Raw genomic sequence first — 25,356 nt, 5'->3', positions numbered from 1 at the left:
CCTGTGGGCTGCCATGTTCCTGAAGAGGATGCATGCGATATGGATGCTCATGGCACGGGAACAAGAGGAAGTGGACCTCTGGGCTTTTCAAAGTGTATAGAGATTTCTGAGACACTTTAAGGAAAGCCTGTAAAGAGGGCTGATGCCCCTCATGGGAGCTGTTTGAGATGGAGGGAGATGAAAGATATCTCCTCAGGAGTTCAGGAATCAGAGGCCAGCCCCAAGGATGATGGCTTCAAGCCCGGGCTGTGCTTACCGCTGAGAAAGCGCTTCATGGTGTCACTGCTGGCCAACTTCATGGCTGTCTGTCCCGAGTAGGTAGCCAGTGTGGGATCAGCCCCATAGGACAGCAAGAGCCAGATGGTCTCCAGGTTGTCATTGACCACCGCATCATGAACTGGCCTGTGGAGGTGATACAGGGTGAGGACAACAGGGCCCAAGTGGGAACGTGGATGTCTAGCCCCGAGCTACTTTATCAGGGGAAAGCCAAATAAGATGAGCCCAGAATCATATGGGTAAGAGTCAGTGTGGAAGAACCACCTCTGAACTGCACCCCTTGCTCAGATCTCCCCACTTCCTTCTCCTCTGCCTCTTTTCTCCTCTCTCCCATCTCTCTCTCTTAGGTTCCCCTCGATATTTTGGGACAGTCCCTAAGGTAACAATGTAGCTCCACTGGAAGCTCTGGAGTTCAGAAGAACCTGAAAATAAACTTAAAGCAGATGCTAGGGGTATGACCACCCAGGAGCAGGGTTAAGCAGAGTGACTCCACATGCCAGGTGGCAGCGAAGCAAAACCTGCATCTTCTAACCCAAGTGCCCCTGCTTGGTAAGCAGCTCATGTCTCAATTTTGCCCAGGAAGTAGGCCCTCTGACAGAGGGGAATGAGTGTGATTTCTTGAAGACACAGCAGGTATCTTTTTTTTTTTTTTAAAGCATACAGACATCAAATCAAGAGTCAAATCTGGGATGTTATACCCTACGTCAGCCTCCCATTTCCTAGAGCCCAAGACACTACCTGAGACAGATGCACCACCGGGAGGATTGAGAGGGACACCTGAGTGCTGTTTCTGGTAAAGCTACATTTGATAGGATGATCCCTGGACAACCCCCACCTCCCTTTAGTCGCTAGTGTGGACTGGCCAGCTAGGAATATATTCCCCCCACCTCCTGCCCTAAACTGCCTCCCTCTGCAGTCCGGGGTCTTCCCGAGAAATACTTCCTGATGAGGCCTGGTGTGCTGGGCAGGTCCAGGCTGCAGCAGATTCTTTGGAGAGAGATGGGGGGGACGGACGGACGGGACACGACAGGAGTGGGGGGAGTGGCCTTCTTGCCTTGTGCCATCCTGCGCGCTGCAGTTCACATTGGCCCCGTGCTCCAGCAGGATGTTCAGGATGTCAGTCCAGCCCCTGGAGCAGGCCTCATGCAGGGCCGTGTAGCCAGCGTTGTCGCGGTGATTCACGTCTTCACTGTCCTTCTGGAGGCAGTAGAGCACGACGTCCTATAGGGACAGGGATGGCTCCGTGAGCAAAGAGAGGCCTAAATTCTTGAAATCACCCCAAGTAGGTTCGAAGGTCTCCAAATGTCCAAAGAGGAGGTCATAGGGCCTGCACTTTATTCCAGGGACTAAGGGGCATGTCTTGAAATCTTTTGTTGACAAAGTCAGTCTTGAGGTGCCATGGCCAGGGTCTCCATTCTGGGCTATTTCCTTAGCAGTGGGGAGACATTTCTTTTGACTAAGAATACTCACTGATCTGGTGTGAGTTGTTGGAGTGAGGTCCGCAGAGAGACTCACCTGCCTGCCCAGAGCTCAAACTCTCAGGCCTCAACTCCCTGAGCACTGGTTCCCTAGTCTGGGGCTTTGCAAGGCAGCAGAAGACCAGAGAGATAAGGCAGGTGGTGACAAGCACAGCCTCTGGTGGTAATTGGAGTACAAGGAGGAAAGAATTGGTTTGAGTGTTATCCGTGGATGCTGGTTTTAATTGTTTTAAGCACTGTCCCAGTTCTAGCCCTCCCCTCAAATCGGGATTGCTCTGAGAATAAACCAGTGTGGCCATTCACTCATATACTAGTGATTAGCTTCCCTGGACTACAGCGTAGGACTTGAGGCAGGACTCCAGGACTAGAAGCAAGCACCCCAGCTAGTCTGGCATGAAGTCAGTGGATAAGCTGAGGGGGAGGGGAAGAGGTGGGCAGCAGGACCAGGGGCCCATTACCAGCCTTCTCCCAGGCCTGGGCAACATGGGTGGCTTAAGCATCCTGTCTGACAGCTAGCTCACAGGCTGGCCAGCTAGAACGGGTGAGTGAGGAAGTGAGCGAACATGCAAGGGAGTGTGCGCTTGTGCTGGAGCTGCCATCTCTTGGATATAGGAACTATCATGCTCCCTGTACTCAGGAGAGTGCAAGGCCCCTTACAACCGCACCAATGCAGACAGCGTTCACCTATTCCCTCAGGCCTCAGACTACTCCTCCCTCCCGTGGCAGGGTGCCCAACCCGCTCCTGGCCTGTCCTGGTTGGTTCTCTCTGCTGTGGTCTCTTACTTGCTGGTTTGGCCCCAGGTAAAAGAAGATTAAACTTGAGGGCAGGGGTTGGTCATCTTTTCTCCTTAGATCTCCCTTGGCACCGATCCCGGCCCCCACACTAGGTGCTCAAGAAAGATGGGCATCTTGCCAGTGAGACACTGTCAAGGCAGTTCTCCTGTGCCGACCAGCCTGGCTGGGAGTGCAACCATCTTTAAGTGAGTCAGTTATACGTATTGGAAGCCTTAAAGAAATCAAGGCCTGCTCTAAAACCCAGCAGCTCTACCCTTAAGGGCAAATCCTTAGGAACTCATCAGTGTGGTGGGCAAAGATTCCCGGTCAAGGAGTTCATATCAACAAAAATGTCTGACAACAAAATTGAATTATGGTCTTGGAGTAGGCTTCTACCCTACCCTGGCATGTGGGAATCAAAAAGACCCTGGTGTGAACTCAGACTAGTTGAATGGTCTTGGACACATCATTTAGTAGTGCTAAGCCTTGATGTTCTTGTGTGTAAAATGGGGCTAATAAAACCTATCTCCGTAGGTCAGTGGTAAAGATAAAATGATATGAAGAAATCAGAGCTCTTAATGGGACAAAAGTGATGCTTGACAAATGCCAGCTTCCTTTCCTGCTTTCTTTCCAACCCACAGGGAAGTAGCCTCTTGGAAGGGGAACCCAGCCCTGCCCCTCCGAAGCACTACTGACTCCTCCGCTATTGGAAGCCGAAATGAGGGGGAGCCAGAGGGTATGAAGAGTGAGCAGGAGCCCCTGTTCCTCTCTGAGTAGGGTGGGAAGCACCACAAAGAAAAATTCAAGACAACATCAAAATCCCATTTCTGGTCTAAGAATGTGTTGGATTAGCAATATTTCAATTATTTTCATTCCCAATTAATATTCAAACAAGCTTGCATTCCCATACTCCATGAGGGCAGCCAGGTGGCCCCAGAGGCCGTGTGGGCAGTAGAAGAGAGTCCAGTGGAGGCTGAAGCCCCAAACAAAGCCCTGCCCAAGCCCCAGAAGAGTCATGGAAGCTTCTCTGCAGATGCCAGGGCAGTGGCATCATGCCAGTGGGGTATCTCCCTACCTTATAGCCAAGACGGGCCGCCCGCTGCAGGAGAGTCTCGCCTGCATTTTTGTTCACTATGAGCCGACGTGCCTCTGGGGGGATCTGCCGGGCTGTAGGTGACTCAGTGGCCTCCTCTGGGCCGGCACTTCGGGACTTAGAGGGTGTGCATGGTTCCGTGGGTTTTGCTGGGGTGGGAGATTTGGGAGATCGTGTCTTCTGCTGGCTCCAACGACCTTTGCTCTGGAAAGCAGAAATGGGGTCCTGGATCAGCGCAGGTTCCCATCTATTCCTACCCAAGTAGATGCCAAGGGACTCAACTCCTCAATCACATACGCCAGCAAATGATCAAGGGATTGGAAATCAGAGATGGAGGAGACATCCCAGCTTCCCCCAAGGACCCTGAATGCCTTCTTTACCTGCCTCAATTTCCATTTGTTTTTACAAGTCCTATTTCTAAATCATCGAAGTGAACTGAGAATAGAGAAGCGGAGACAGGTATCTTTGACTGGAGAGGCATAGCTGCTAAGACCTTCACTCTTGTTGCAAAAACCTGCCTTCTGGGCAGCCCGGGTCGCTCAGCGGTTTAGTGCCACCTTCAGTCCAGGGCATAATCCTGGAGACCGGGGATCGAGTCCCACATCGGGCTTCCTGCGTGGAGCCTGCTTCTCCCTCTGCCTGTGTCTCTGCCCCCCTCCCCCCGTCTCTCATGGATAAATAAATGAAATCTCTAAAAATAAATAAAAATTTAAAAACCTGCCTTCTAATCTGCCCCAGCCTCTTCCCACCTTCCTCTGTACCACAGCCCTAGATCACATTCATGCCCACATCGGGTAGTAGGAAGCACTCAGGCTCAAGAGTCAGACAGACCTAGGTCTGGAATCTTGCCTATGCCACCCACTAGCTACAAGACCTGAGTTAAGGCCCAACCTCTCTGAGCTTCACTTTCTCCCTCATGGGCTCATCAGATGAGGAGGAACTGTGTTCTAGCAACTGTACTCAAGTAACCAGACCCAAGGAGCCTCATTTGCACCTGGACCTAATTTAGATGATGAGATTCTAAATTGGGAACTGGGGGCACCTAGGTGGCTCAGTCCATTAAGCATCTGCCTCCAGCTCAGGCCATGATTTCGGGGTCTTGGGATGGAGCCCTGTGTCGGGCTCCCCACTTAATGGAGAGTCTGCTTCTCTCTCTGCCTCTGCCTTTGTTCATGCGCGCTCGCTCTCTCTCTCTCGCTCTCTCTCTCTCTCTCAGATAAATAAAATTTTAAAAATAAAAATAAATAAACTGGGAGCTGACATCCTAACTGGACAAAACTTCAGGGGGCCTTGGGGAGAGGTGGGTTAGCCTTGCATGTGGGAGGGACATGAATCATTAGGCACCCAGGGGGCAGACTTTGCCCTCACCAGCTTCTAATATGGCCCCTGTCCCTTTTGATATTTGTGCTCTTACATAGCAGCCCCTGCCGCCCCACTGGACAGGACTGACTGGTGTAGCCAACAGGAGAGTGCAAGGGTGACAGTGTGTGACTCCCAAAGCCACTTCCTAAAAGACAATGTGACTTCGGCCTCACTCTCTTTTGAATCACTTGTTCTGGGGGAAACCAGCTGCCACATCATGAGGACACTCAAGCAGTCCTTTGGAGATGCCCACAGGGCAAGGAGAGAAGGTGTCTCCTGCCAATGACCAGCCATGTGGGAGAGCCCCTCTGGAAGTGGACTTTCCTGCTCCAGTCAAGTCTTTGGTTTAATGGAGCCCTGGATGATACCCTGACTGAAACCTCATGGGAGACCCTAAGCCAGACCTAGCTAAGCTGCTCATGAGTCCCTGAACCCTAGTAGCTGTGGAAGATAGTATGTTTGTTGTTGTGTTGAGCTGCTAAGTTTGAGGGTAATCTGTCAGACCACAATAATCAACTAATATGTACCACTTATCCAAATCTCATGAAAATTCTATGTCTTCTATAACATTCTACAACACTCTAGCCTTCTTCTCCGCATACTCAGAACACCTAGCCTACAACAATCTGGTGCCTGGTGCCAGGCTTTTAACTTCCTTCCACTATTTCATGGACAAGTCTGGCCTCCCCTTCTAGATTTGAAGCTCCTTCAGGGTAGGTTTTATATTGTCATCTACTCTTTTGTTCCTTACACACTTTACTCGGGGCTGGACACATCATCACAACAAATATTTGTTGACTTGATTCAAGCTATCTCTGTGCAGAGCCCTGGGAAGACAGAAAAGTTACCTAGAAAATCATAAAGCCCAGAAAGGAATGGCAGCAGGGAAAAGACCAGAGCCCAGGGCATTTGTCTCCTCTGGTAAATCCCAAGATAACCAGAGCTGCTATCCATCCCCGTTCCTAAAGGGAGGAGAGGCCCAGTCACTAGCAGGAAGGCACTGCCTATGAGTGTAGAGTTTTACTCTACTGCCACGAGGACAGAGGTAGATAATGGCAATACTGGAGAATGCAGGGTAAAGTTCCCAGGTTTTTGCTAAGCCAAGTCAGAAGCCAAAGGGTAACACTCCTTCTGGGGGCAAGAGCTGCCAGAGACAAACGGAAGCTGCCTGAGAAGGGGAGGAGCAAGGATAAATGGGGGGCCCCACTCCTCCCTTCATCCCCCCTGGCTAAGAGCCCCTGTGGGAAGAAGCCTTTGGCCAGTGCCCCAGCTTTAGTGTCGTAGGCACATACCCCACCCTCCCCCCACCTCACTTCCCACTACAAAGCACCGTGCCAGGGGCATCCAGAGCAGGTGGTGGTGACTGGGAAAGAAAGAAAGGCAGGAGGGAGAAAGGGAGGCTCTGTGAAGGGACAAAACCTCTCTCGGAGGAACATTTCAGCAGACACAGTGCCAGGCGGAATAACCAGACGCAACCATCAGCGTGTGCTGCTGAATGTCAGGAGGCCGGTCACCTTTGTGTGGGACAGGGCCATCTGAGTGTCTGGGGAGGAGCAGCGGGGGAAGAGGAGGGGGACACCCACCTTTCACCAGAGCTGCTCAGCGTTGCAGTGTGTCCCTGACTGGCCACCCCCACCCCCGATGTCTCCCGGATACAGACAGAAGCCACCCATTCACAGGGTGGAGGCCCATAGAAAGAGCTGGGGCAGTCAGGTCTGCTTCGTGTCCCCACTCCATCACTTAGAACCACTAGGTGACCTCGTGCAAGACCCCTAGCCTCCCAGAGCCTCAGTCTCCTCATCATAAAATGAGGACAACAATGCCCACCTCTAACAGCTGTTGTGGGAATTAAGGACAACCATGTGAATGGAGCTCTCAGCACAAAGCAGAGTTCTTTCTTCCTCCCCCTCACCCCCCCCCCCGGGGGTCTGAGGGAATGGTCACTACTATCTTGCCACTCCATGCCTCTGTTCTCTCATCCTTGCCTTGACCTGAAGCTCAAGAGTGTACACCAACCTCAAAGAGCACTTTACAGTTATCAAAGCCTTTTACCTCCATTGCCTCCTTTGTTCCTCCAAGCACCCTTGTGAGATAGAAAGGATGTGAAGTATCATCTCCATTTTTAAGGATGAGGAAATAAGCTTGAATACCTTGTCTGAGCTAGAACCAGATTCTAGGAGGAGGAAGGGAAAAAGAGGGGGAGACGAACACCTGGGTCTCCCGCCTTTTCCCAGTGCCACCCAGGGATCCCTGCTCTGGAGCTGGAAAGAGCTAGAAAAATCCAACCACCAAACAAACCCAGTATGATTTTTTTTTTTTTTTTGGTCGCCAATGACATTTGAGCCTGGATCTTTGATTCTCTCAAATGTAAAGCTTACTGAGGACTGAGGACTATGTGATTTTTTTTTTCAAATGGTACAATGTAGAACCCGAAACCCATGATGTGAACATCAGACCCCCAAAAAGATGTCAATTATAAACAGGGATTCTAGAATGCTGGCCTGGCTCCTGATTGGTGAGTGCCCACTTGCCTGTTCCTCTGCTTCCTGTAGAAGCAAAGAACTGGTGAGCTGGGGATGGGGAAGGGCAGCTATAACTCCTTCAGCCCTACCCTCAAGTAACCTTTGTCTGGACATCAACACCCTTGCTTCTACAAGTTGTTTTCTACCTTGATTGATTCAGAAAACTCTGACTGGTTTCCAGGGAGTTAAGCTCAGACAAAAGCTTCTTGATTGGATGTTAACAAGCTATTCAGGCTAATATCCTGCCATATTCTTCAACTCTTTCTTAACTCAAAGGAGATCCAAGGACTGTTGAGGAAAAACCATTAAGAACCAAACCTGAGAGCTTGCAGACTCTTGTTAACTATTCCATTCTTCAAATGCAACCCCCAACTCTTCTAGAACTACTTCAAAATACTTTAATAAATATGAATTAAGGGGTGCCTGGGTGGCTCAGTCAGTCAAGTAAGCTAGCTGCCTTCAGCTTAGGTCATGATCCCAGGGTCCTGGGATTGAGTCCTGTGTCTGGGTCCTGGGATTGAATCCTGTGTCTGGCTCCCTGCTTAGCAGGGAGTCTGCTTCTCTCTCTGTCCTTCCCACTGTTGATGATTATGCTTCTCTCTCTCTCTCTCTCTCTCTCTCTCTCTCTCCCCCCCCCCCCCCACTCTCTCTCTGAAATAAAGAGATAAAATCTTAAAACAATATATGAGTTAATTTGGTCCTCCCCATCCACTCACTCACTCATTCAGAGGACTATGGATCGGGGAGCCTCTAGAAAGCCCGCCATCCTAGTCTGCTCCCTTCCCATCAACTCCCCTCACTGGCAACGGTACCTTTGCCTCTTCTGAGACATTTGCCATGTGCTTGGTCTTGCACTTTCGTTTTCCCGATGGCTTTTCTGAATTTTCAAGGCAGGCTGGCTCCTCCAGGTTATTTGGGAGGAAACCATTTGGTGAATCTGAGATCCCCTGGGCTTTGTTGGGCAAGAGAAGGTTCCTGTTCCTGAGGCGGTGCTCCGAACTTTGGGAGGAAGTCTTCTGCTTACGGGCCTTTAAATCTGAAGGCAAGAAACAGGAAAAAATGGGCATCAGGGAAATGGAACACAGAAAAGCAATGCCTTCCTCTAAGATGAATCAGAAGGTTTTGGGGATTAGAATCTCAATGCCAAGTTGTCTAACTATCAGCTACCTGTGTCTAGTGTGGTGCCAACAATTCCACTAAATATCTCTCAAGTGGACACTACCTCAGTATCAAAGTCCCTTCTCTCCAAGCCGGTGATGACTCCCAGCCCTGCCAGCAGGGGGCAGCCCATCTAACTGTCCCCAAGATGAGGGTAATTTTAAAAGGATTTCCCCCGTAGCCCAGAGCAAATCAGAGCTTTCTTTTCAGCTCTTCCCCCATCCCTTTGGTCTCTCTCTCCATTCCAGTGTGAAAACAAATTTAGCAGCTCTGCTGAAGCAAAGTATGAAGTATACTAGGATGGGGCGTAAACGGAGAAGTCTTCCTTCATTGCCTCAGCTCTCCTACCTGACTGCCTGGTTGGTCACTCTCTGAGGATACCAAGATCGAAGCCACAGAAATTCCCTGAAACCATAAAGTGCCATGGGCCTAGTTAGCTGGTGGGCAGTGACAGAAAGCTGCTGTCTGCCCTGGTTGAAAATCAAGTCACTGGAATACACTGGACAACATCTCAGCCACAGCTCACTAGACAAAGCACTTTCTGGATTCAAAAAGCATGGCTGCGATTCAAGGGGCCCCTGGGTGGCTCAGTCAGTTGAGTGGCTGACTCTTGGTTTCAGCTCAGGTCATGATCTTAGAGTGGACTGAGCCCTGAGTCAGGCTCCAAGGTCAGCATGGAGTCTGCTTGAGATTCTTTCCCCTTCTCTCTCCCTCCCAGTCTGCTCCTCCCCCAACTTGCCTGGCACACATACTCACATATACTCTTGCTCTCTGTCTACAGTAAATAAAAAAAATAAAATCTTTTGTAAAAAAAAAAAAAACAATGAAAGAGAAAGTGTGCTGTGATTCTTATAGCTCTTTCCACATGCAGAGCACAGATCCCTGAGTGGCACTGGGAGCTTCAGTGCCAACAGCCTCATCTCACAGGTCAGTCCTAAACCCCCGGTATAGAGGGGATAGATTGGGTTTACCCTCATCTCTTAACTAATATTAGTGTTACATGGCTTGGCCACTATTGTGTGATTGGCTAGAGGCAAGTCATAATCTCCTACAGCCTCGGTTTCTATGTCTATAAAATGGAGAAGACATATTCCATCCACCTCAGAGGACTGGTGTGAGAATTAAATGAAGTAACATATACAAAACCCCTTTATAAGGTGCTATAAAGAAGTCATCCTTATCATATTATCACAGTGCAAGCTACTTAGGGAGGGCCATGCCCATGTGTTCTTTATTTCCCCCACAGAACTGAACAGATGGCAAAAGATCAGGATGTCTAGGAAATGAATAACTGCAGCCTCAGTTTCTCCAATTTGTGAACCAAGGGGGTTGAGCAAGATCCAAGAGTTCTTAACTCGCCTCCTTCGATTATGGCATGTATTCTTACATGTGACATTACCAAGGGCAAATCCAGATGTTGGAGCCATCACTAGAGTATGGGGAATTGGCTCTAGGTTACACACAGCTCTTAGAAGGCCAGCTATCATACCAGTCCTTTCTCCCAACTAGCCCCAACCCACCAGTGAGTCCCCATACCTGTCTAAGAACTGTTGTGTTACATGGCTTCTAATGGCAATTCCAACCAGAACATTCTAAACCAGGGCTTTTGATGCAGCAAGTCTGGGCTGAGGCAAAAGAGGAAGGAACAGAACTATGCCTTGTGAGGGAGGACCTCAGGAAACATGGGGAAGCCATATTACAGCATTCACCACCACAGGAAAAGCAGTAGCTCCCTACACCGTTTACCCAGGGCAGGGCAGGCTCTAGAGTTTATTCAATTGCAGTGGAGCAAGAACTTCAGAGTAGCATGGAAAGAAACAGAGTGGAGGTAGTAGGTGTGTGAGTGGAATTAGCTCTTCCTATCCCCTCTGCAGGTCAAGGAGGGAGATACCAAAGTCCAGGACAAAACAAAAGGTCATGAGGGTGCCTGGGTGGCTCAGCAGGTTAAGCGTCTGACTTCAGCTCAGGTCATGATTTCGGGATCCTGGGATGGAGGAGCTTTGGGCTTCACGCTCAGCAGGGAGTCTCCTTTTCCCTCTCCTTTTGCCCCTCCCCACCCACTAGTGCACAACATGTTCTCTCTCTCTCTCTCTCAAATAAATAAATAAATAAAATCCTTAAAAACAAACAAACAAACAAACAAACAAACCAGGAAAGGCCATGAGACTCAGACAGAAGTAGGGTGACCTATCTATAGTTTGGCCTCTGCCTGACTCCCTGATGTCAACCTGAAAGATAGGTAGTAATAGGAAGGATCCGAGCTTTCCTGAGAAGAGAGATGTTTGCCAGACAATCTCTTCATGAAGGTGTCACCATCAGTCTGGAGAAAAATAACCAAACCATAAGCCAAATCCAACAGCCTTGACTCAAGACCTTTAGACATGTGCATGGAGGGATAATAACCTGTGTTCCAACAATTGAAGCTGCCCCCAAATCAAACAGGATGCCTTGCTAAGCAGTGTTCTCCATGCTCCTGGAGGTGTTTAAGTAAAGGCCACCTGTCAACAGTGCAGTGTTCCAGAGATCTCTGCTTTGGGTGGAAAACAGAACCAGGTAACCTCGAAGGTCCTTCTGATTCCAAAACCAGTAAGTTCCACAGGAAGCGTCCAAGCTTGTAGGAAACCAGCTCTCCTTAGAGAAGACTGGGTGACACAAAAGTTCCTCTTCATCCTAACACAAGTGGCTGAGACCAATGGCTTGACACCTCATTCCTGACCGATCCCTTATGGCTCTGGCAGGAAAAAGGCAAAATTATTTTCATTCTCTCATACAGTTGATGAAAATGAGCTCCATTGTCCTCTGCAGTGTAGGGATGGCATTGTATACATCTCTACTTAAACAGAACTGGAAATGAGGTTTAGCCTTCTTTGCACTGCAGCAAAGCCAGAATCTACTACCCCCTCAGAACGCAGTTATTCAGTTTTCAAGAAAAGGGAGACTGTAGATATTTCCCGGTGGCTCAAGATACATACATTATCAGAGACAATCAATTGTTGCTTCAAGGGCAGAGGTCAGAGGGACAGAGCAAGAGACAGACGTGCTCTTATGGAACCCAGAGACACACTTTTTGCTCATCTAGAAATCCACTACAGAAATGTGCCCCCCCCCCAAAAAAACCATGAGGAATGGGCCCAAACAGTACTTAGCAGAACATACTGATACACTGATAAATTAACTTTGGTGACAGTCTGTGCCTCCATGATTACATATGATGCATCTGATGTAGCCAAAGAAAGCCTGGGTTTCTCCTTGGTCTGCCTGCTTTTCCAACTCAGGTCCAACAAAAAATGATGCCACCTCAGGTCACCTCAAAGCTTCACTCTGCCTCTTAATAACCTTTGTAGCTTTAATTGAGAAAGCAAAGTTGTGCCCGCTTCTACTTGAAGTTCTTCTGTTAACTTGAGGAAACTTTGTACTTCTTTTTAGTGTAGGGGCTGGAGGCATCCCAGGAAAGGCAGCCAATGCCTCTTTCTTCTTGAACCCAGGATTCTAGGAGAGAGAATCCAACCTCCCAAGACCCAGCTCCCCTCAAGCCAACCAGAGAACTCCCTGGTAACGAGTTGTTCTATGCCAAGGATGCCACTGTGGCCTTGCCCACAGGTTCAGACTCTTATACGAGGGCTCGGGCCTTCATGTCCTCCGCTCACCTGCAGGTCAGTCCAGACTCATTTGATCTGAACCCCAAGCCAAAACCTTGGGACTGGAGTTGAGTGACCCCCTCTGGCAGCTGGAGCTCATAGCACCAGGTTTCTATGGGTGCAGAGGCCTTTGGCTGGCGAAGAGAAGGCAGAGATGGGAACACCCAGGATGCCCGAGGGTCCCCAGAGGCCAACATCACTGTGGTTTGGGGACGAGTGACAGCAGCTCGCTGGGGCACAAGCCCCCAGCCTGCCTTACCTGCTCTCCCTTTCCGCTGCTGCTCTTCTTCTTGCTCTGTCAGGTACTCTCCAGTCTGATATTTTCGGCTCTTCTGTCGTCTCCGCTTCTTCCTCTTCACCAGGCCTTCCTCCTCTTCTTCCTCCTCCTCCTCGTTGGTGTCCCACATTTGTCGGGCAGCCTCTGTCCTCCAGGGCATTTCTCGGGCTCGCCATAGATGCCGGCGGCCCTGGCTCAGCAGAGTTTTGTCCTGGGCATGGTGGCTGCGATACTGGGTGTCCCGTTGGGTCTTCCTCACCTTTCGACGCTTAGCTGGGGTGGGGGTCACATCTTCTTCCTCCTCTGTGGGGAAGACCTCCTGGCTTCCCATGTCACTGTCTGCCATACCAGCAAAGGAGCTACAGATGCTTCCTGTGGACGGGATGTACAGAGGACGGTAAGGTACCTCTTCAAAGGATAAAGAGTACGATGTCGAAGCAAGTGCCCTGGATTAGAAGCTTGAAGGTCTGGGTTCAAGTTCAGGCTCTGCCAGTTATTAGTTGTGTGCTCTGGGAAAGTTCCTTCACTTCTGTTTCCTCCTCTATAAAACAGGGACACTGTTCTCTGCCTTACTGGCCTCACAGGACTGTTATGAGGCTCAAACGAGATAATCAGCCCATAAGCACTTTACAGAGTTCAGTATACCACACAAATATTGAGAATCCAAGCCACATGCCCTTCCTTATCCATGTTGCCATGACTTTAATTCATTGCACAAACTCTGACTTAGTGGCTTACAAGTCGCCAAGCATTATGTGAGGAGCAGGAGGGGGTCATAGGTCCCTGCCCTTTGGGAAATTAGGGTTCAGCAGTAGGTGAGGGAGGGCAGATCAGCAGGGCACCCCCACCCCTGCTCACTATGTGACCACCAGTCTCACTGAAAGAGCTACTCTGGACAAGCAGAATCATCACAAAAGAGTCTCAGGAAGATCGAAGCCAGGAGTCCCTTTCATGACACAGCCTGGGTTAGTCCCACTCAAAAGCTCCTCCATCCAGGCCCTCTTCCCTTTAATTGACCCCACCTCCTATTAAGTGGCCAAGAGTCCAGGGGTGGAGCTCCCTCCCTGCATGCCCCCTCCTCCCCACTGCAGCTGTTACTCACTGCCACTGGGCAGGCACTGCTCTCCCCTCTCCCCAGGACCCCAGTGTCATGGTACCCTTCCTGCCCACCTCCATCATCTTGCCCAGAGGCCATTTCATCCCCACTCCCTCCTTCCACTCTGCTAACCACAAAAGTATGACCCTAAATTGGCCCAGTTTAGCACAACAGCAGATCTGACAATCTTCTTCAGAAGTAGCTCTGAGACACCACCATCTTTCTCCCAAGGACTTGCTATTAACTCGACAATCCCCAAACACAAGCGAGGTCAGCAGAAGAAAGAAATGGTTTCAAGGCAAACAGAGCAGCCCTTAACGAAAGCTTGAAGTCAATCAGATTGTTTAAAAGACAGCAAATATCCAGTAAAATTTCCATATACAGACCGGGCAGGGAACGAAGTGTTCTGGTTAATCTAATATTCTGGTTAATGCGGAATCACCATAGAGATCACACAGGGATCACCAATTTCCAAAGAATCAAATACAGTACAATGTGTTTAACAGTAAAACGGGACTGGGCATAATGTAATCACTCTTTGATGATTCAGAAGACACTTCAGGATTTTGCAAGGCCTTCAGGCCATCATTACGAGCCCCAATTACCACTGCGCTTTCTATGTGCTGAGATGCCAGTTAATAGAATGTCAGATAGCTGAGTTTACACCATGCCTTGCTTCCCCATTCTATCCACTTTGCATGGAAATACAGGTGAACCAGGGCAACCACTTCTAGTGCTACATACCAATGTGGAAACTAGCAGACAACAGTGGTGGCTAGAGAGAACTATCTTTTTTTAGACACTGAATACAAAACCAGGGAACCAAATGTGACTCTATGGGCCCTGACAACTCAATGACCATTTCCTATTTTGTTGATACCTGTCACATAGGGCAGTAAGTCCAAAGGCTGTATATCTGTGCATGAGACTGGCCCTGATAATCAGGAGATGCCAAAGCTTGGAGTAGGCACATTTACCCAAGTGGCACAGGCCCTTCCTCTTTCCACCACTGGCTGCCAACCAGAGATGTCAAATCTCTGTTCGGAAAAGCCCTGCTTGGAAAAGCTAAGCAAGCAGTCCTACAATTCTGGGCCATGTCCCCGCTCCCCACCCTGGGCTCTCTTGACTCTGCAAGGAGCTGGGCATCTAAGCACAGTTGGTCCAATTCTCAACTCTCCACCTGGGCTAACAGCAAAATTGCTCGACCGGACTTCTACCTCTCTCTGCAGAGAAGAGCCAAGATGGGCCATGGCTTCCGCTTCACTCACCAGACTGACTGCGCGTCCGCGTGCTCAGAACCACGGGGATGAAGTCACGGAAACTGCTCTTTGCTTTCTTCTCCAAGGAACCTGGAGCGATGTGTGGTTTCAGGGCAGAAGGCAGAAATATCACAATCAGGAGTCCAAGAACTGAAAGCCCCGCTGGAGAGGCTCGGGTGGAAAAATCAAGGGAGGGTTTGTGTTTTCCCTGGATCACATTTATTAGCTTTCCTGATGCTGCTCTAACCTCTGTACATCTCCTGGAGAAGGAGGAGCACTCCCCGGTAGTTTTCGAAAACTGGGAGTTGAGTCATTTTTGATGACACCAAGAAAAGACTATGTACAGAATCGATTCGCTGCATGCCCAAAAGTTGAAGGCCTGGCTGCCTGTCTGACTACAAGGCCGCAGCACCTCCATGAGGTTAGAACTAAGCTGGGGCAGGTCCCAGACAAGGGCAACCTCAATGGATTGTAGAGCACCGAGCAAGGCAGGAAGATGGGAGGAGGGAGTGGTGGACAAAGGAAAACTACTGTATAAGAACAGACTAGAAAAAGGCAGGTCATGTCAGACAGGCAAGGCCATGAAAACAGGCTACCATGCGCAGGAACACTGGGGTGTCTCTCTCAGATGAGGGCACCAAGGAACTGGTAGTGGCAGAGCATACAGGTTAAGTACACACCTCCCTACTCCAAACAGACTGTGTGTCCCTCAATAGTAAGGGTTCAGGATTTCCCTAAGCACTTCTGGCTAGCTAGTTGGGTATTAATTTTTAACTTTTTATAATAGGAGTTTTCAGATATACCAAGGTAGAAAAAAAAGGTGTAATAATGAACCCCGTCCTGCTGTTTTAGTCCCAATCCCCGCGAACCGTTTCTTCTCTGAGCCTAGACCCATTGTAGGGTAATGGGTCAGCTCCTCCATTGTAGGACTGACTTTTGTCTGAAAACCGCCTTCTTTGGCTCTCAGGGTGTCCCCTTATCCTTAGTGACCAGGGTGAAGAGAATCAGCCCCTTCTCCATTGCCTTGGATTTCAGAGGTGTCAATTATATCTTTCTTCCATACTGAGGAAGTCTCACTTTTCTGGGCAGTCCAGAGCCATCTCCACTCCCCACAACCTGCCACCGACCTGCCACAGGGACCTCTCCAGCCCAGTCCAAAGGGCAAGGACCTGTGGAGCCTACCTTCCTCGTGGCCATCGGCTCGTTTTCCTGGAGACTGGGAATCTGGCTTTGCTGGCTTCCGGTGCTTGTGCTTTACCCTGACTCCATTGTGCTCTTTTCCTGAATCTGAAGCCCCCCTGGGGCTTTTCTTGGTAGGTTCCTGGGGGTCACTAGGTGGCTTCCGGCACTGTGGAAAGGTAGAGAGAGTCAAGTCTGAGATCAGTTTGGCTGTCCTAAGAAAACTTTGCCACTGGTAAGTCTGGTGCCCCATTCTGATACAGACAGGAGCTGCTGGGTGGGGGAAACAGGGGGGTACAGGGGAAGGGACTGCCTGCTTGCCCACCACTGTGGGCTACCAAGGCTTTCTGGGCCTGAAGCCCATGCTCTAGCTAACCCCCATGGACATCCATACACCATTATTTTTACAGGTCTATGGAGGATGCATTCACAAGCCACATCGACCCCCAAAGTCATTTTCGAAGATGCAAAGTTAGGCCCATGCTCTCTATATCCAAACAGCAAGAGAGACTGGCAGAGAACAAAAATGCCTCCTTGGCAAGTCAGGTGACCACACTGGTCAAATAACTTCACTGCAAGTGATACGGACACCAACAACTGAAAACAATTCTTCATCCGGGCCCACTCAAGAAATGGCCTATCTCCATGTGTAACAGATTCAGTGAAGGCGAGAGGAAAGGCATGACACGGGAGCAATTCATATCTCCCCGTACGTATGGAAGACAAGGAAATGGCCGAGGCATCGTTAATGATGCCACTTTATACTCTGCAGTATCTTTGACACTTCAAAATGTCCTCTTCTCTTTTATTTGATTTGATCTTCCTGACAACTCCAAAAGGAAAAGCTAATATCATCTCTACTGAACAGACAAGGAAACTGAGGCTCCAAGACATGAGCTTAAATGCTTTGTCTGGGGCAACATACTGCCCTGGGCGTCTATTCACTTGAGGGCGGCTGCCGCTTAACAGGCAAATCTGCAAATAAGCTCATTTGTGCATGCAGTGAGCAAGTGGCCGAGGTGGGACTGAGACCCAGGACTCCTCGCTCCCCGCCTGGGCCGCCCTCTGCAGCAGCTCTTACTCTTCTCCTTCCCTACTCTGTCCTCTACTGTTTGTGCTCAGGCCCGCTCACTTGGATAGGCACAATGGCCATGCTTATGCAGCATAAGGAGCCTGCAGCCTAACAGTGGAATATGCTCCCAGACTTTGAGGTCTCTCCACACCACCAAACAAGAAATAGGGCAAAGTAGGGATTTCCATTATTCTAGCATCTAGGGAGTGTAGAATAAGCAAAATGTTTTAACAATGAAAGTGGGCCCTAGGAAGAAAGGAAGAGTTGTCTTTCCCCTAAGCAGACCCACGTGTACCTTCTAGAAGGTTATCACTGTCTAGCTCCAACTAAGGGGATAGCAGATGTCTTATCAATGAAACGCTTTTCTGGGTGTTGTGTGGGTGGGTGGAGTTTTCTCAATTCTCCAGGGATAGGGAGTGACTGTGCCCCATCAAATTCCCGGGAATCCTACTATCCCATGAACTCCTGCTTCTTACTCATTCAAGTTCAGGGGATCCCTGGGTGGCGCAGTGGTTTAGAGCCTGCCTTTGGCCCAGGGAGCTATCCTGGAGACCAGGGATCAAGTCCCACATCGGGCTCCCTGCATGGAGCCTGCTTCTCCCTCTGCCTGTGTCTCTGCCTCTCTCTCTCTCTCTCTCTATCATGAATAAATAAATAAATAAAATCTTAAAAAAATTCAAGTTCATTTTCCCCCTTGGCTTGCTGCTGGTTCCTACAAACCAAAGTGCTAGGAAAAAGAAAGAACTGTGATGGGGGAAGAGAAATATGGGGAACTGTTGCTTAAAATCTCACCTTCAGGCATGGCCAGAGAGAGACCACTTGAAGTCGGGGGGGGGAGGGGGTGGTTAAATGCACATGAATCTGAAAATGTCTTATTTCTGAATACCACTTTTAGCTAGCTCTTTCAAGTGCAGATCATTACGTTTTATTTCCTCAGATAAACAAAAACAAGTAAAACAGAACATCTAGAAGGGATTTCTGTCCGTATGTTCTGCAAGGGCAGCGCCTAAAGGAAAAATGTATTTGCACGCTCCAACTTAGGCAAAAAGTTGGGCGGATGGGGAGACCATGTAAGACGAATGTTCTGGTTAACCGAGTTTTGAAAGGTTTTCCAAAGAATTTTCCAAAGGATGAGAAGACAATAAGATACACCCAGTGCCAGATGAAGCAGAACTCTTGCTCTGTGGATGATTCAGCCAGCCCTTCAGGATTCCATGAGGCCTTGAGGCAGGTGGTGTAGGGGACTGGAGACTATTCTGATTCTAGGCCATACCCTGAAAGGGGTTATTTGCAATTAAACACTGATCTTATTTTGCTTATCAACAGTTTCTTTCTTGGGAAAAATGGAAGATAAGAAACAAAAGATCAAAGTTATTTACTCTCTCCCCAAAAATGGACAGTTGCTAAATCCTTCCAGGAAGCTGCTCAGAGCTGCTGCAAGACAAAGACACCCCAATCTTCTAACTTTATTCTCTGCTCTTGGCATCTGTTGGTGGGCCCAGTGAACTGGTCATCTAATATAGTAAGGGGCAGTGCCTGCTTGCTATATTACAGGAAGGGGCAGGTAGCCTGTAAGACATAAGCTCCACGAGAGCAGGGAGCACATCTATTTAGTTAGTAATACTAACAATAACAACCAGCATCCATGAAAATTTACTGAGCACTCACGTGCTATGTGCCAGGCACTGTTCTAAGCATTCATATGTATCACCTCATTTGCTTTTTTTTAACATCAGCTTTATTGCTATGTAATTTCTTTGAGATATACCATACAATTCATTCGATTCAGTTTACAAATCAATTGCTTTTGGTACAGTTGCAGAGTCGTATAACCATGATTTAGTTCCCAGAACTTTTCTACTGCCCCAAATGGAAACCTCACACCCATTTCCCCATCTCCTCTAGCCCTTGGCAACCACGATTCTACTTTCTGTTTCTATCGATCTGGACACTTCACATCATCTCATTTAATCTTGACACAGCCCTGTGAAGAGATGCTATTACTGTCTCGTTGTACAGATGAGAAAACTGAGGGTTAGTGAGTTTAAGTCACTTGACTGACAGCACACAGTTGAGAAAAAGTAGGACTGAGATTTGAACTTGGGCACTGCACCTGGCTCTGGAAAGCATACTCCTCACCACAATGCTGTACTGCCCTCCTAAAGATGTACCTCACTGCCTGGGAGGGGCTAGCATGTAGTAACCACTCAATAAACACTTGCCAAATGGTCAGTGAAAAGGTTGTGCCTAAGGAGAGTAGAAGATAGCTGAAGATGAATGTGAACTTTGGAGCCAATGACCAGCGTCTGAGTTCCAGCTCTGCCATTTAGTAGCTGTGCAACTTTCGGTAGCTTACCCATTCAGTCGGTTTCCTTCATTTTCTTATCTGTAAATTGGGTATAGCACTCACTTCATAGGGTTATTGTAAGGATTAAGTTAGAGGACATCTGTAGAAAGCACTTGGCATGCAGTATATATGCTGTATATATGTGTGTGCACGTGTGCGTGTATAGCATACAGTACTAATGACATGAATTGTTATGCCTATTACCACCAAAGCCAAATCAGTTACTTGAGCAAGTATGATTATGTCATGACCTATGTTCCTACTTGGCATGTCTCTGCCATACAGAGGTGGCTGTGAGGTCATTGAGAAAACCCACCCAAACTCTATCCCTGGGGTTCTTAATTTGGAGCCCATGGGCGGGCTTTGCGGAGGGGGAGGGCCCATGAACTCCTTAAAATTACTGGCAAAATTCTGAGGTCATGTTTCTGTGGACAGGGTCTTATGAGCTTCTCAAACATTCTATGATCGAAAAAAGATTAAGAAAAATCTTCTGGGGGATCCCTGGGTGGCTCAGCAGTTTAGCGCCTGCCTTCAGGCCCAGGGCATGATCCTGGAGTCCTGGGATTGAGTCCCACATTGGGCTCCCTGCAGGGAGCCTGCTTCTCCCTCTGCCTGTGTCTCTGCCTCTCTCTGTCTCTCTGTCTCTCATGAATAAATAAAAAAATCTTAAAAAAAATAAGTGGGACTGTTCACAGCTCCTTCCTTTGGGGAGGGCATCTAAAAAAAAGAAAAGAAAAAGCTTTTGCCACAAACCCGAATTCATGGTACTCTGGCTAGAAATCCGTTACTAGTGTATGTCAACATTCAATTTGAAAATGAAAAATCTTAAAAAAAAGAGCATGGCTGCATTCCAATAAAACTTTATAAAAAATAATAAAATGAGGGCAGCCCCGGTGGTGCAGCGGTTTAGTGCTGCCTGCAGCCCAGGGCGTGATCCTGGAGACCCTGGATCGAGTCCCACGTCAGGCTCTCTATGTGGTGCCTGCTTCTCCCTCTGCCTGTGTCTCTGCCTCTCTCTCTCTCTGTCTCTCATGAATAAATAAATAAAATCTTTAAAAAAAAATAAAAAATAAAAAATAAAAATAAAAAATAATAAAATGAAATTTAAAATATTGCATCCAGCAGCCCGAAAAAAAAGCAGAGTGCCTGGGTGGCTCAGTCAGTTAAGCATCTGTCTTCAGCTCAGGTCATGATATTGGGGTCCTGGTTCAGCCCCACGCCAGACTCTCTGTTCAGCGGGAAGTCTGCTTCTCCGTGTCCCCCCACCAGCAAATAAATAAATACATTTTTTTAAAAAAATTCAATTTAAAGACTTCTTAACATAACTTCAAATTGCTCCATATTTTTTTAAAGTTTTTTTATTTACTTAAAATAATCTCTAAATCCAATGTAGGACTCGAACTCATGACCCCGAGATCAAGAGTCACGTGCTCTTCTGACTAAGCCAGCTGGGCACCCCTAAATCACTCCATGTTTTTGAGAATCTCTTTGGATCACCAGTGGCTTCTGGGCCCCCTCTGGAGCACCAACGGATTCAAGTCAGGTCCTCCTGGTCCACCTTTTTTCCTAGATCCCTGCCACCATTAAGAACCCAGACCCATGGGGCAGCCCGGGTGGCTCAGCGGTTTAGCGCCGCCTTTGGTCCAGGGCATGATCCTGGAGACCCAGGATCGAGTCCCATGTCGGGCTCCCTGTGGGGAGCCTGCTTCTCTCTCTGCCTGTGTCTCTGCCTCTGTGTGTGTGTGTGTGTGTCTCATGAATAAATAAATAAAATCTAAAAAAAAAAAAAAAAGAACCCAGACTCAGATGCCCACCTGCCTTGCACACTAAATTCCCCAAGGGCCTAAACACAAGGCTTCCACCCCAAGCCCTGGGTGGACAGGAAACTGGCGGATGAGCACAGAAGCCAAATTGGCTTCAGCCCCCATAAGACTCCAAGCATACCCCGAGCAGGTTCCCCCAGTGGTACAGAGAACAACCCTGTCAAAGGCCCCTTGCCTCCCCTTGAGAATCCCAAGTTCTCAAGGCCAGCAGTTATCTCAGAAAAGGAAAAGGAAGAATGGTTATGGGGGAAGGGCCTGTTATTAATTGATTTCCCTCGTCAATCCCTTCTTCCGCTTTCCAACCTCATCTGGGACAATGGCTTCCCTGGCCTCAGGGACCAAATCATTTCCCACATCCTACAAATCCAAGCCAGCCCCTCCCTGCTACAATACCATATATGGACAACGTGACTCAAAAAAGGGGACAGCAGGTCATTATTCACGTTACACAAGCCTTCCAATCAGTTCAGTTCACAGAGCTACTCAAGAACACCACCATGGGGAGGTTGACATCTGCAGGATAAAGCAGACCTCTAGTGTCCTGGCCCTGCCCTCGACCTCTACCCGGTACTCACCTTGGGTCCATGGGAACTCCGGGCTATGACCTTGGCTTGTGGTGGCTGCTCCTCACCATCCTTCTCTTTGCCATACTTCATTTTCTTGGGCGGCAGAGATTCGGTCACCCCATCGGTCACCACTGAGTCTGGCTGCCACTTGTTCTTGCAAGCAAAGATACCTACACTTTCCTGTTTCACTCGAGCCTGCCCAGCCTTATTCCGAACTTCAGCTTGGCCCCTCTGGGGAGCTGCTGGGAGGCCATCGGCCCGGAAGCAGGTGGCTAAATTGAAGACCACATCACCTTCCACCTTTTCCATTTTCACCCGCCCCAGGTCCACCTGGGTTCCAAGCTGTGAAAGCTCTGTGCTGGAGCCCCTCTTGCTGCTCGGGACCACATCCAAGATGAGTTCCTTGGGGCGGTTGTCATGAGGTAGCAAAGGCAGCTCAGGTATCTTGTGCAGGTTCTGGGGGGTAGCCAGGACCAGCTCATGGGACATGTAGGTGGCCAGCACTTGGTTTTTAGGCTTCGTGTCTCCTGCCAGCTTCAGGCCACAAGGCCCCTGGGGACCTTCTATCTTAGGAGTGCTGTCAGGGCAGAGGTGGCTCTCTGACTCCTCGGGCCCCTGATTCACTTTTATGTCCCCACTGCTAGGCTGGACAGACAGCGCCAAGGTCCCTGTCTGAGGGCTGAGGGTCAGGAGGACAGGGTTGACTTGCTCTTCGTAAGGCTTCGCAGCAATCCGGCAGGTTTTGCCCTTGTTGCCAGTGTCCTGCTCTGGAGCAAAGGTGCCCCCAGGCCGTGGCTGCCCCTCGGGAAGTCCATGCACAGCTTCACTGGGGCCAAGTGGGGGCACACCCGAAAACTCAGAAACGACGTTGGTGGGCCTGATGGGAACCCCTTGACTCGGGGTCAGCTGCCCGGCACTGGAAATGCCAATGGAAAGCAGAGACGCCTGGTGGTATGGTGACCAGCCAACAGGCAGGACCTGGGTGCTGGTGGGTTTCCCATTAACTGAACACCGGGGGTAAATATTTGCTGGCCCAGTAGGCTTCCACAGAGAGAGCTCCTTGGTTTGGCACCCCGGCAGCCCAGGGGCAATGCGGGCTGGGGTGTATCGTTTAACTGTGCTTGGCTGTCCCTCAGTCCCAGCCTGGCTGCTCTTCTTGCCACAGGGGGCACCGGTGCTCTTAGGCTCTCCTTGATCGATGATGGAGATGGGCTCCTGCTTGGGAAGATGGCGGGGGTCTCGGTTGAGGCCCAGGTTAGGGTCTTTGTTCAGCAGCAGGGATGCAGGCACTGGGTTGGCCACTCCCACATAGGTGCCAGGAATGGTGCTGATCAGTGCGGTTGAGTTCTTCACCCAGGTGCTCGGATCCCCATTCCTCACGATCTCAGGAAAGATGACAAAGGGCGAGGAAGTGGAGCCCAGGCATGAGGTGACATTGCTACCGGCAGCCTGGGTTGTGCGCTGTGACCTAGATAAGACCGTGGAGAGGAGGGCCTTGCTGCTGGTGTGCACGGGGGTCAACACAGGCATGGGGGGCGTCTTGCGTTGGTTCGGCAATGGAAGCTTTTGGCGGTTGGACTTGGAGGAGAGGTCGAGGGGCATCTCGCTGCACTCAGGTGGAGAGGCCATCTCTCGCTCCAGCTGTGGAGGTGACTTGAGGGGAGAGAAGGTGACGGAAGTCCCTTCTGTTTGCTGCTCACCACCACCTGGCATCTTGGCGGGGTGCGGTGGGGCCGAGCTCACGCTGGGGGCTGGCAGCAAAGGCTGTGGGGTTGGAAGCACCTTGGCAGAAGCGGTAGAGAGGGAAGTATCTGCCAAAGGCCCCGGGACCCCATCGGGTGCAGGCTGGGTGCTGGTACTGCCGGATGGGGATGCGCAGGGAAGCCTGTTCACCTCCAGAGAGACCAGCTTGGAATCTGAAGTCAGAGGTCGGGCCACAGAAAATGCGTATGGGTAAGATCGTAGCTCTGGGGAGGCCAGCACACCAGGGAGACACCTGTCCTGAAGGTAGGAAGGCAGGACAGGCAGTGTAAGAGTGGAGGAGACCCCCAAGGTGGTCGGCAGTGTGGCCACACTGAGTGGCTGCCCACAGCTCGGAGGCGGGATGTAGACCAGCGGCTGGCTTGGGGTCAGTACTGTCCCTGGCTGAAATGACAGGGGGACTTTTTGCATAGCTGGTGTCTGAGCTGCAGGAAAACACACTCGACTCAAACTAAAGGAGGCTGGGATGGGTGCAGAAGTGGGAATGGCAGTTGGTGTGGCCGCTGGCATGGGCGTGGGGGCTGGAGTAAAGATTGGGGCTGGGGTGGGTGCAGGCACCGGCGCAGGAGCAAAGGCAGGGATGAGGGTGGGGGTAGAGGGTGGGCCGGAAGATGGAGTTGGGGCAGGCATCGGCACTGACGGAGGGGCAGGGGCTGCTGGAGGTGTGGATGCCGGCATGGGAGCCAGAACCGGAGTGGGGACAGGCGCGAGGACCAGGGTTGGAGCTGAAGGGGGCACAGAGGCCTGGATCAGAGCCAAGGGAGGAGCTGAAACAGGCACTGAGAGGGGAGTTGGAGCTGGAGCCGACAGGGGAACGGGACCTGAGGGGGGAGCCGAAGCTGGCACGGGCACCAAGACGGAGGCTGAAACTGAAAGGGGGCTCGAGTCAGAGATGAGCGTGGGCACTGACGGTGGTGCCGGGGCCAGTGCCGGGACCGGTGCTAAGGGAGGGGAAGGGGCCGGAACCGAAGTGGCGACCTGGACGGGAACTAGCCCAGAGTGGGGCACCGGGGTGGGGACAGAAAGGGGAACCTGGAACGGATCTGGAACAGATGGGGGCACCGAAGCCGAACTGGGAGCAGGGGGGCAGATGGGGGCGGGCAGCTGACTGAAGTTAGTGGTAACCAGAGGCAGGCTTCCCTCCACGGGGACTCCAGTTCCCAGAGTTGCCAGAATGAAAGTATTCTTCTCCCCTACGCCATGCCGAGAGTCCAAAGCCTTCACCCCAGCTGCTGAGCAGTCCACCTGCTTGCTCATTTGGGTGCCGAGGGGTGCCCAGGAGCAGTTGGCCCGGCTGTCACCAGCCTCAGTGCCGTCAGGAGCAGGCAGTTTGAGCCCGTCCCCTGGGCCGCTCAGCGGCACCAACAGGCCCTCAGCCTCCGCCACATTCCCAGCATAGTCCATTTGCGGCTGGGGGTCGTCAGGCTTGTCTTCTGACTTGTGCCCAAGTTTTTCTGCTGCACTGCCATCTGGGTCTGCCCCCCGGGCATTGCTGCCACTTCCAACTGCCGTGAGCTCCACCTGTAACGACAGAGCAGCGTGCCCGTCTTAGCTAGCTCTCTGTGGATGGTGCATGTGTCCCGAGGCCCAGGAGAGGCGACTGCGGGTCCTCTTTGCAACTCGACCAACCGGGTCTCGGCAGAAGCAAAGAGCAGCTGGCCAATTTCTGTCTCAC

At 50.3% G+C, this 25,356-nt stretch overlaps 1 protein-coding gene across 19 annotated transcripts in view; it reads right to left on the bottom strand.

Moving 5' to 3' along the window:
* The window catches only part of BCORL1 (BCL6 corepressor like 1), a 64,459-nt gene that overhangs the window by 14,133 nt on the left and 24,970 nt on the right, over nt 1-25,356 (bottom strand). For 10 of the 19 annotated variants that reach the window (XM_072744104.1, XM_072744107.1, XM_072744108.1 and 7 more), the window contains 8 exons: nt 21,930-25,202; nt 16,116-16,281; nt 14,943-15,023; nt 12,561-12,950; nt 8,318-8,541; nt 3,604-3,825; nt 1,331-1,497; nt 257-402 (listed from right to left, as the gene is read on the bottom strand). In XM_072744104.1, the coding sequence (XP_072600205.1) occupies nt 257-402; nt 1,331-1,497; nt 3,604-3,825; nt 8,318-8,541; nt 12,561-12,950; nt 14,943-15,023; nt 16,116-16,281; nt 21,930-25,202 (4,669 nt within the window). The remainder of the gene's footprint in view (nt 1-256; nt 403-1,330; nt 1,498-3,603; nt 3,826-8,317; nt 8,542-12,560; nt 12,951-14,942; nt 15,024-16,115; nt 16,282-21,929; nt 25,203-25,356) is intronic. The other 9 variants (XM_072744114.1, XM_072744118.1, XM_072744115.1 and 6 more) reach the window with 1 other exon arrangement.

The sequence above is a fragment of the Vulpes vulpes genome, chromosome X (assembly GCF_048418805.1).
Source record: "Vulpes vulpes isolate BD-2025 chromosome X, VulVul3, whole genome shotgun sequence".
Taxonomy (NCBI): Eukaryota; Metazoa; Chordata; class Mammalia; order Carnivora; family Canidae; genus Vulpes; species Vulpes vulpes.
Note: the sequence above shows the minus strand (reverse complement) of the source record. Positions and strands in the feature narration are given on the sequence as shown.